This window comes from Lygodium microphyllum, chromosome 7, assembly GCF_053477565.2.
Source record: "Lygodium microphyllum isolate KBCC chromosome 7, Lygodium_microphyllum_v1.1.10, whole genome shotgun sequence".
NCBI classification, from domain to species: Eukaryota; Viridiplantae; Streptophyta; class Polypodiopsida; order Schizaeales; family Lygodiaceae; genus Lygodium; species Lygodium microphyllum.
Genome location: NC_141141.1, coordinates 641905 through 653824, shown reverse-complemented (window position 1 = coordinate 653824; position 11920 = coordinate 641905). Strand labels below are relative to the sequence as shown.

Sequence of the window (11920 nt, the reverse complement as noted above, 5' to 3'; positions counted from 1 at the left end):
AGGCCGACTTGAAAGTCGTTAGTGTGGTCAGTAGCAACTTCATGGAATTAGTGAAGGAAGTTTTGGAAGAGGACCGAGACATGCACAAAAAATTATACAAGATGTGGAAGCTGACAAGACACCACAAGGAATGTACACCCTTGAGGAGGGCATCCTATATGTAGGAAAGAGATTGTATATCCCCAACAATGTGGAGCTGAAGAAACTCATCTTACATGAAATACATGATGGAAAACTAGGAGGACACAAGGGACAGAGCAAGACACGGGAGGCCCTTAGGAAGCAGTTCTTTTGGCCCAACATGAAAGAAGAAGCGATTGATTACATCAAGACATGCCCTACTTGCCAACTTGTCAAGGCAGCATGCTCTAAGCCAACTGGCTTGCTTCAACCTATGCCAGTACCTAACTGCCCATGGGATGTAATTAGCATGGATTTCATTGTGGATCTCCCCGAATCCCATGGATACACCATCATTTTTGTAGTGGTGGACTACTTCTCCAAGCAAGCCCACTTCATCCCTACCAAACCACCATTGAATGCCCAAGAGGTAGCCCTTCTCCTTTACACATGTATTCCAGCTACATGGCCTACCCTTAGCCATAGTATCAGATAGAGATGGGAGATTCATGAGTGACATGTGAAAGGAACTCTTCAAGACCCTAGAAACATAGTTGTGATTCTCATCATGCTTCCACCCTGAGACAGATAGGCAAATAAAAAGAGTCAACCAAGGTATTGAAGATTATCTCACAAGTTACATTGGGGTGGACCAAAAGGATTGGGCCCTATACCTCAATGTGCTAGACTTCTACTATAACAGCTCCATCCACTCCGCCATAGGTTACACACCCTTTGAATTGGCCACAGGAAAAGAAGTCATCACACCCCTTGCCTTAGCATCGAGAGCAACCAAAGCTGAAGATCAAGATGGAGAGGAATTCTTGAAGAAATGGAGAGACTAGAATGCAGCGACCAAGCAAAGCCTCGAACAAAGCAAAATCACCATGATAGAGCAAGCCAACAAAAAGAGAAAGGTCGTACTCTTTACTAAAGGTGACATGGTCCTGGTCAGCTCTAAGAATATGTCACTGCCAAAGAATATGAGCCCCAAGTTCAATCATCGCTACTATGGACCCTACCGCATCACTCAAGTGCTGAATAAAGTCACCTACAAACTCGACTTGCGAGAAAGTATCTGTGTTCATAATACTTTTCATTCTCGTCTTCTATGGAGGTTCTACCCCGACCAACCGATAGGCGCGGCACGTACCAATGCTCCATTCCAACTTCCCTTTCGAAGTACAAGCATTCCTTCAACGTGCGAACAAAAAGGATACCTTGAGTATCTCATTAAGTGGCATGGGTGTCCTCTCAATGAAGCCACTTGGATTTCGGAAGCAGAGGCATGCGAATGTGGCAAAGACGTCTTCGCCATCATCTGGCTCAAGGAGAATCCCACCAATCTTCCAAACACCCATTGAGCCTTCACAAACAAATGGTCCTCAAATCATAGGCCCAACTAGTAACGACTCCACTCCTCAAATGTACTTGAGTCAAAGGTGGACTTGCATGGTAATCCAAACAATAAACCAAAAATTCCCCCTACCCAATCTAGATGGGCAGACACTGACCAACTTGCTAGAAAAAGCTGTGTTAAGACCCCTAAGTCCTAGTGCAGTAGAACTGACCAGTCTGATAGCATAGATTGTGTTAAGACCTCGCAAATGTCTTACCAAGTCCTAGATCGGCATACACTAGCCAGCTTGTTAGCAAAAGCTATGTTAAGATCTCGGATGAGTCAAAATAAGCGCTATCCTTAGATTGCTAAGGACAACAATCCAGCAAGCGGGAGTGAGTGTAAGGGCTTTGTAGCTATACCATGGTGTTGCTACTGGAAACACCTATATAGGGAGTAGTAGTAACTCTGAGAGCCGCCCTACTTGGTTTCCACTCTGCGTGTGATTCCCTATTCCTAGTGGTGAACCCTCTTATGTGCGGCGTCACAAGGTTGTAGTTTTGGGATGTGCCTATGTTGTACCGTTTCTTTGATTGAATAATACAAGAGTATACCTTGCTCTCACATATTGTGTTACCTTTTCGTGTCGTGTTAAATGAATAACGAGTGTAGGTGCATCACATGAGAGAGGAGGGAGAGTGTTAGAGTCTAGACAACATAGCTTTATAAGTGCCCTACCTACCTTTGCTTCCAGAGATCCTAAGCGCGTAGTGCCAACTTCCAAATACATCTCAATTTAAAAGCTTCTCTAAAAAGACATAGTTATAGGGTACTTGATGCGTGATGTCATACTATGAAATCGAGAGCCATAAATAAAAATTTCTAGGGGACGGACGGCGTGACATTAATGACGGGGAAGGTGGCGCCGGCAGGAGGACTATAATTCGGGAAGGCAAAGAGGCCGAAGTTGTCGGGGCCGGTGTAAATGGAGACATCGGCGGTGGCATGGGTGCCACGATCGTCCCAGACTTTCATCAACTGGTTGCCCGGCACATGCTTCACCAAGCGTGCCTCTCGGAACGCCACCATGCCTTGCACATCCGCGTCGGAGGGGGGCTCCCACGACCCCTGGCCGTTCGTCTTTTTCTTGAAGAAGCAAGGTGAGACGCAGACGTAGCCGCTTGGGATGCGCTCGGGCTTCACCTGCCACACGCTGAAGTCATCGGCGAGGCGGCTGCCTCTGTCGTTCCACACAAGCGTCCACCAGTCGGCACCCCCCTTGATGGGCACCGTATCATGTTGGCCAGCTGGATCTAGCTCCAGTAGAATCAGCACTAACGAGCTGTCCGAGTACCCACTCTGCGGGCGCTGCCCGAGTCGTCCTGTAAGCTCCCTGCCCTCGTAGTATACTGGCTTGTAAGGGTGGAAGAAACAGGACAGGTCCTTACTCGCATGGCTTCCTCTGTCCGTGTATTGCGCCACTGCGGGAACGAGCGCAAACACAAAATTCTGGTGCTGCTGGCTGAGCTCCGCCATCTCTCTCTCTCTCTCTCTCTCTCTCTCGCTTTGCAGTTTGTGCGCCGGTCCTTTTGTAGCGGCCAACCGTCATCCGAATAAAGAATCATAATCTTCTTGTTGGCAAGCCCTCATTGAATCAACCTACAGCCGAGAAGAACAATACACGGTATAAAGTAGCCCATGCCCCCATCCCTCTCTTTGCCGCCCGCCAGCAGCCCGCTGCCATCCCAATATTAAGTATGTTCTTTTAAATCATTCCGCCACCATGTAAAGACGACATGGACACATGGAACATATTCCTCGTGACTTTCTTTACATTTCCCCATCGATTTGCAATATCCTATAAGGCAAAGGGGTAAGATTCCTCACATGGTCAACTACACGTGTCTTAACATAGTGAACACACTGGTGTGTTCCGGGGCCCTATAGGTGGCCTTCACATTTGCAGTTTCCACTAAATCTACTTCTCATTCTAGTGAATCCTTTTATTTAAATCAGAAAGTTGGGCAAATTGCCATCACATCTACATTTCATAAGCACTATTTGTAGATGCTTGGCAACAACTAGTCACTAATAGCCTAGACACGTGCAAGTATATCAACTTGTGTATGCTAGTAAATGGTTTCAAGCACCAACATCTATGCACAGGTCGATCATGTTCAAATCAATGCCTTGTGGCTTCGTAGAGGAGAGATAGACGTGTAAAATTGGGTTCCAAAGGAGAGATCGCATTGCATGCAAATTGATGGACGAATACCTAAAAGACATGTCACCTCAACTTACAAACTGAAATGTAGTATCATAAAAAATAGAGGTACTCGGTCAACTGGCAAAAGTTCCTTAAAAAAGGGAATTCAAATGAATGGTACCTAGCCACATGACATGTAGTTGGACTCCATCGAGACTGGCACAAGTCAAATTGACTTGCATGTGTCTGGTTTCTTATTCTATCATATGAGCAAGAAATGACACTCCTTGAGAGAAGTAGTAAGTATGAGCCAAAAATATGAAAGGATTGAATGTTTTTTGTGGGAGCTTCTTGCTCGACTGCTAAGACCCACGGATGGCTTACTATTGTAAGCGTTTCAAGCCAAGTGCAATGGCTACTTCTCCCATAGCCATACTCATTCTCACACCTACGAGTGTAGTGAGCTTACCTCTATGCTCGATCGAGTTACCACCTCCCTCAAGCACTCTGGTAGCTCCATGATCCAAGATGCAAGATTAAGCAAGCTCAATCCTTAGCCTCCATGCTCCAAGCTCTATTATTATGCGCTGTCGTCATATTGGGGATCGAAGGTCTACCACCGGGGTTTAGAGCAGAAGAGGAGTGAGGCATTCAAGGTTAGGAGAGGGAGAAAAGAATGGGGTTTGATAGGTCTTGGGTTTGAGAGATGATTCAGTTGGAGAAGAAGACCTCAAGCCTTTTCATATACTTAGCTTACATTGATGGAATTAAAGACTTTGACTTGATTACATCAAATGCGTATGAGGTTGACAGACCAATACATATAGAGATTTTATCTCAAATTTAATCCAAATACATATTTCAAATGCAAGCTCAAACAGTTTCTATTTCATGAATGCCAATGAACAACAACTCCAAGATACAAGTATTTGAGTGGTAGACTCCACTACTTCCAAGACATAGATCAAAAACTCATGAAATGCATTGTCAAAGCTTTTAATTCACTTCAGCCCTGTTTTAAAACAATAATTTTCAGCTCGTAAACAAGCTCCAAAAATGCACATAATCTCAAGAATAAGCCTCTCTAATCACTCTCAAATGAAGCCCTGATATTTAGAGGTCAATACCATCACTTGTAACCACATAGATCACTTGATTTCCCTTCAAGAAGACAAGAATAGTGGGCTGCCCTGTTTATGACATGTTTTAGCAGTCCAAAATAGCCCCATACACCTCCAAAATCTCCCCTTTGCTTGCCCCCAAAGTCACTCAAGTACCTGGGCACAAGAAGGGCTTCAATGGACCTTGAATACGGTAAGAGAATGGAAGAAAACGTACATAAGAGCAAGCTGAATACTTTATCTCTGTTTTTTCCTTTTATGGACTGTCATACCACTCATTTTTGTGATACCAAATGGATGGGCCAGAAAGACTCTCAACTTCTTTGTTTGTATCTCCTCTCTTTCTTCAATTTGCTTTGAGTTTGCATGCTTTGGAGCATGCACCATAGCCTTCAGCTCTCCCTCCATTTGCCACAGGTATGCAGGCCCAAAAATTGCACCGAAAAATGCGGGCTGCTCTTCCTTTAGCTTCCACACAAAAGTTGACCATTTAGGTCACTTACAAGTCACACAAGTCCATTATTCCAGGTCCCATACAAACCAAGTGGACTTTTGGGCACTCTTCTTGATTTCCAAGCAAATACTCCTCATGAACCAATGTGACATAACTTGTAGACTATCAATTATCTCCTGTTGATCAAGTTGAGGGTCCCCATAGACTTAATTTTTGTCAATTTACATGATACAAACTGAAAATTGCATATCAAGTTACAAAGGAACTTATGAGATTAAATGATATCTAAGTCAAATGTTGGAAAATAATGACAAAATTATGTATGAAAGTTTCTCATGTGAATCCTAATGAAGTTCTTCTACAAACATAAGAACTCTATGATTTATATCATGAACAGAAAACTCTTTGACATTCACCCCCTCCTAACCTGCACATTCTCTAATATGTGCCATTTCATAAAATTGTAGGTTAAGGAGGCTCTTCTTCTGACATATCTTCATCTTCATCCTCTAAATCTTCTTCATCTTCCTTGTCTTCAAGTAGATGGCTCACATCCAAGTCATCAAGATCATAAGTAGAAGACTCTCTTCGTTTGAAGAGCTTGATACGTTTGCTAGCTATTGGTATCTTGACCATGGTTCCATCCATTTCAGCCAAAGTGTAAGTAGCATTATCATGTACCACCTTCACCACATATGGCCCAAACCATCGCTTGGCTAGCTTCCTATGAGCACTATACTGATTGTCCAGGCTCTCAATCATTCTCTTGAATAGCTCTTGGACGGAGTCGATGATGCTTGTTAAACCTCTTCTTATTCTTCAATCTTGCTGTCTTCAGCCTTTCAATGGCTGCTTGGCCTTCTTTCAAGCTGCCTTATGCGCAAAATCAGCAGCTTTTCTCTATTTATGCCTTCATCCCAAGGCAAGATACTCCATGTGATAATAGGCTCCTCAATAGACATAATAGGTGGCTGCTCGTATATTAGTTCAGCCGGCATATAACCTGTTACTACACTATGGGTAGTTCTATCAGCCCATAATGCGAATGGAAGCATTTTAGGCCATTCTCTCATCTTCCCTCTGTAAGACTTTGCCAATGCTTTGAGAATCAGTTTGATGACCTCTTTCACTCTTGCCATTGCCTTCAGGATTGTAGGTTGATGTAAGAGATAGTTTGATTCCCAATTGAGCAAAGAAATGGCGAGCCTCATCGGCATCCAATTCTCCTCTATCAGCAGTTACTTTGGCAACACAGCCACACATGCAAAACACTTCTTCAAGTAAAAATCTACAAACAGCTTGAGTGGTCTTTATTGTCAAGGCTTTTCCTTCCACCTGATTTGTGAGATCTTCTCTAGCAAGCACTAGATATCTCATGTTCCAAATTCCTGTAGGCATGGTTACTATATCAACAACCCATTTGTAATGAATAGATAAAGGAAAGGTAGGCTGAGGCCCATCTCTATGCTTAACCATAGAGTACATTTGACAAACATGAAAAGTCTCAACAAAATGCTCAATGTCTTTATACATATTTTGCCACCAAAATTTTTCTTTTATTTTGGCAAAAGTGCCCCATATGCCTCCATGGCCAGCCAATAGGCTTTCATGAAATTCTTGCATGACATGTCTTTGAGTCTTCTTGTCTCCTAGGACACAAACATGCGCTCCTCCTTTCTTCTTTGCATGCCTCCAAAGGTATCCATCTTTGAGAAAGAAGCCATAAGCCTTTCTCATGATTCTCTTGAACTCTTCATTAGTCCAATCTTCCTTCTTTGTCATAGTGCTCAGGAATTGGCCAATTTTTAGCAAATCATCTTCATAATATCCTTCTTTAAAATGAGAACAAACTAAAACAAAACATTGAGCATGCTGTCTTTTAGTTGCCCACCGTCCTTCCATGGTTGTTTCTTCTATCTTTGCTACTGTAAATTCTGTTACAGCAGCTGTACCTATTGTACTTGCCGTAATTAATGATGTACCTATATTTATGACAGCTGTACCATCATTAGGAACAGCTATACTTGCTGTTTTCAGATTTAAACCTACAATTACAGCATTATTTTCAGCAAATATAGACTCTGTTTCTTCCTCATCCATCATCTCTTCTTCATCTTTATATTTGGCACGTGAAAGCATGTCAGCACAACTGGATTATCTCTTCCTGCAATATGTTTCAAATCAGGATTTAAGGATTTAATATAGGCTATCCATCTTAGCATAGCTATGTCGGGAGTGGAACAGTTGGCAATCATGCCCAAAAGTGGAAGACAATCTGTTTCAACTACTACATGTGCACCCATGAAGTACTCCCAATCACACTTTAATGCAGTTACAACTCCTCAAAGTTCTCTTTTAATTTGAGCACACTACAAGGATTTGGGCTAGTAGCGACGCCGATTAGCGACGGCAGATAACGGCGTCGCTATTGGCGTCGCTATTTGTGTCGCTAATAGCGTCGCTATTTATGAATAGCGACGGGCCGCAGGGAAAAAACGCAGCCGAAACCGAGCGCGGTTTTCATTTCTTGTTTGCTCCATTGAGAGTTTTGAGAGCGAGAGCGAGGGAGAGAGCGACCGTCGTGAGAGAAGGAGAGGAAGAAGAATTGCCGCCGCCGCCGTTGTTCGCGAAGGAGAGAAGGAGCCTTCATCGCAAAGAGAAGCCGCCCCACGCTCGCCATATCTCATCGGTGAGTCTCCCTCTCTCTTTCTTTTGCTTGTTCAAGGTTTAAATCATTCTCTTTTGCTTGTTTAGGAGAGGAAATGAAAGAGAAAGAGAGGGAGAGGGAGAGAGAGGGAGAGAAAGAGAAAGAGAAAGAGAGGGAGAGGGAGAGGGAGAGGGAGAGAAAGAGAAAGAGAGGGAGAGTGCATTCTCTCTCTCCCTCTCCCTTTTGCTTGTTTAATGTTTAAATCACTTTCTTTTTTGCTTGTTTAGGAGAGGAAACGAGAGAGTAAGAGAGAAAGAGAGGGAGAGGGAGAGGGAGAGGGAGAGAGAGAAAGAGAAAGAGAAAGAGAGGGAGAGGGAGAGGGAGGGGGAGGAAATGAGAGAGGGAAAGAAAGAGAGGGAGAGGGAGGGAGAGTGCATTCTCTCTCTCCCTCTCCCAATGTTTAAATCACTTTATTTTTGCTGTTTTAGGAGAGGAAATGAGAGAGAAAGAGAGGGAGAGAAAGAGAGGGAGAGGGAGAGTGATAGCGGAATTTTGGTGCCGGGAAGTGCTTAAAAATAGCTAAAAATTATGAATATTAAGGGAAAAATATCCAATGTCAAAGGCGGCGGCTCGACCTAGGACGATTTTAAGCGTCAAAGTGCTCTAAGGACGCCCGGGCAACACTTGCAGATTTTTAGTAATTTTTCCATATGCTTGTGCTAGTCAATGGAGCTGGCAATCAGTGCGGGATGCCGAGACAAGCTCACAGAAATTTTCAGATCGAGATTCGGACGCCGTATGTGAGAGGAGCCGGGAAAAAGGCCAAAAGGCCGGGTCAAAAATTGGGAGGTGCCCAAAAATGAGAAGTGAGGGGGTGCCTTTGTGAAGGAGCACCCCCCCTTCATGAAAAATCGTGATAGAGGGGGGGCGGCAGCTGTTGTAGGCCACCGAAAAAAATGCCCCCCCCCTAACAAATCGTGATGAAGGCTTACAAGCAAGCCATGGATCCAATTGCAGAAGGCAACCGCACTCATCCTCCGCTCCGTATCGCTCCGTTCCACGCAGTCAATAGCAGCCTGTAGAGGGAGAGGGAAAATCAGTATTTCTCTCTCCTCCCTCTCTCTCCTCTAAGGGGGAGTTCATGTGGGAAGAGAAAAGAAGAAGAAAAAATGGTGGAGGCTTGTCCGGCATCGATCGGATTGCTCCACGGGCTGGAAATGGTGACTTGTGATCGTCATGAGCATGAAGTGCTGCTAATTTTCAGATTTGCAGCCATGGACATGAAACCCGAAATATGCAAATAAGCGATAATTCAATTTTTTCAAAGGAAATTTGAGATTTCATGGCTTTTGATTGATAAAATGTTGTTCATGTGGGCTAAAAATTGTTTATGTTGCTGTTTTCCATGAGTATTTGTTGATCATAATCAGAAAATCAGAAAAACATGCATCTTGTGACTCAAAATAATACACTAAAACACGTAAAATATGAAAAATCAAGGGAAAATGATGTTTTTGGGCATAAAAATGGAAGGATGAATAGGAACACCAACTAAATTTTCATTTTTGCTGCAAGAAGGAACTAAGGGCCACAACCCATAACCTATTTTGAATTTTTAGTAATTAAAAAATGCAGAAAATAAGAAAAAATACAAGGAAAATAAAGAAAAAACACTAAAAATAGGGAAAAAATGCATTTTGGGTGCGGAAAATTAATGAAAATTAAGAAAAATGTTTGTGAATGTTTATAGGGACTGAAGCATGAGGATTTTCCTCAGTTCAACCCCACCGTCTTGTTTTAGTACATCTTTTTCCGTTTTTTACATATAAAATGATGGTAAAATGTCCTATAAATCTATACCACAATGCAACATTTGATCGATGGGAGGGTAGAGTGGTTAAAATGTGTCTAAATATGGAGTAAAATGATGAAAAGATTGCTGGATTTTGTTTGCATGCCATATAGGTCAGTGAATAATTATAAAATAAGGGCCTAGTAGCACGAGGGTTTCCTCGGTGCTAGGTTCGTGCAACGCCGCATAAGAACGGTAGTTGAAAATCATTGAAAGAGTGTTTTTCGCATGTGCACAATATTGATTTCATAATTGTTTGAGCACTTAGCATCCACAATATGCATAAATCATGGAAATATTTAAAGGTATCATAAATCCTGGATGCACAGTAATTGCTTTCATTAGGACCTTGACCCACGTTGAGTGAGAGACAGGACACCCTAAGCCATAGGCTAGTCGTGGGGTCTGGGGAAAAGAGAAGTAAGGACAATGGTACATTTCTATATACGATTAAATGGTACCTTGAGTGGATTTTGTGCGAAATGTTTATATGTTGAGCGACGCATCGAGGGGCTAATCCCCAAGGTGTAGGAGAGTCGCAGAGGGGTGGCAGCACTCGGCCATTGGAGGACCCCCTATGTCTGTGCTTCATGCCATTAGGCAATGTGCAAGGAACTCCCTCTGAGGAGTAATGGGTGAGAGAAGAGTGGACTACAAACGACGTAATACAAATGCAAGATGTCTAGGAAGGCAATGTATGTGTCATCAACGCTCCTGGCCGCGAGGCCGTGGGGTTGTTGAGCGCGTGAGATAGAGGTCGGACTAGTGCAGGAGCCAGTACCGGCCCATTCTAGGTTCCATCAGTGGTGCGTCTACCGGGAGCTGCTTAAAAGTGGCGGTCCTCGAATCCTGGTTGTCTAAGGACCAACTAGCAGTTTATGCCAAAGGATACTGTGATTGATCCGTTATTTATCGATAAGCATCATCTAGCAGAAATCCAAAAGCAAGAGAGAAACGAAAGAGCTAGGCGACGTGCTGAAATTTTTAGGAGATATTTTCCTAAGCGTAGCGGTGCTGAACCCTTACGAGGGAGTGGATCTAGTGGTCTTGGGGCCACAAGTAGTACGTCAGGAGAAGGTGGAAGCTCTAGTGCTCCCCTTTCTTCCATAAGCCAGTCTACATCAAGTGCGGGAGGTGTAACCCCACCGTCCCTTATTCCTAGTGCAAATCCAATCCCCGTCATGGCACAGCCTATTGCAATTCCAGTAGGAACAACGGATTTGCCGGCTCTAGGTTACCCGCTACCCATTTTTAATGGGCTAGTTGAGGAAGATGCGGAACTCCACATTAAGGAGTTTCAAAAGCTGATGTTTAACTGTCGCATTCAAGAAGAAGGTCATTTAATGATGTTCTTCAACATGACTCTCAAAGGAAGAGCCGCTATATAGTATCATGGTTTAGAAGCCGGAACCATATTGAATATTGATTCATTTTATGGAGCTTTTCGAAGGGAGTTTGCCCCTGAAAGGGGTGGGCAATATTGGTTGCGTGTACTCAACATGACCCGCCAAGAACCACATGAGGATATTCCTGCTTATGCGAAGAAAATAAAAGAGGTTTTCCGTAAGTTGGACACCTCTATTCCTATCCCCACAGTTGCCCAATTGCAATATTTCCTACATGGTTTGGACTTTAATATCCAACTGCAGTTGAGTAGTGTCCCCTTGGGGGATATAGACACTGCCATTACACGAGCACAAGAGGTGGAATCCCGACTACAAGCAACCTATGCTTCTCGAGGAAATTCGAATATGGGTTTAGTATTGGGAAACAATATGGCGATGGCCAATGGCAGTAGTGGCCAAGGGATAGCGATGGCTAACCCTAATGGGAGAGGGAACATGATGTAGAATGTCCCTTTACTACCAACTCCCCCTAGCATGTCGATGCCTAGGGGCAGTCAAATGGCTCCAAATGGTGAAGGCCAGGCAGTCAATTCTAATACCATGCCTGTGGCTCAACAACCAGTGCCTAATCGAATTGTTAGGCCGATGGAACAACATGGTAATGACCAAGGCTATGAGTCGAGCACTTCTAATGTTCTTGGCGAGGTTAAGGACATGATGAAGTATTATACCGACATGATTACGGAGCAGTATCGGCAAATAGCCGTTGATGTTAACTTCCTTAAAAAACAACAAAATTTGATAGGAAGTAGATACCTAGATGAGGGTGCACCTT

The 11920-nt window shown here is 43.6% G+C and overlaps 1 protein-coding gene across 1 annotated transcript; it reads right to left on the bottom strand.

Moving 5' to 3' along the window:
* Positions 1-2213: 2213 nt before the first annotated feature.
* On the bottom strand, positions 2214-3019 carry LOC148033117 (uncharacterized). Its single transcript, XM_087682216.1, has one exon. It carries the CDS (start codon positions 2993-2995, stop codon positions 2342-2344), a length of 654 nt encoding a protein of 217 aa, XP_087538342.1. The 5' UTR covers positions 2996-3019; the 3' UTR covers positions 2214-2341.
* Between the last annotated feature and the right edge of the window lie 8901 nt (positions 3020-11920).

What these genes read in the sequence shown, in the direction of transcription:
- LOC148033117 (XM_087682216.1), bottom strand. Translation starts at nt 2,995, where the DNA reads ATGGCGGAGCTCAGCCAGCAGCACCAGAATTTTGTGTTTGCGCTCGTT.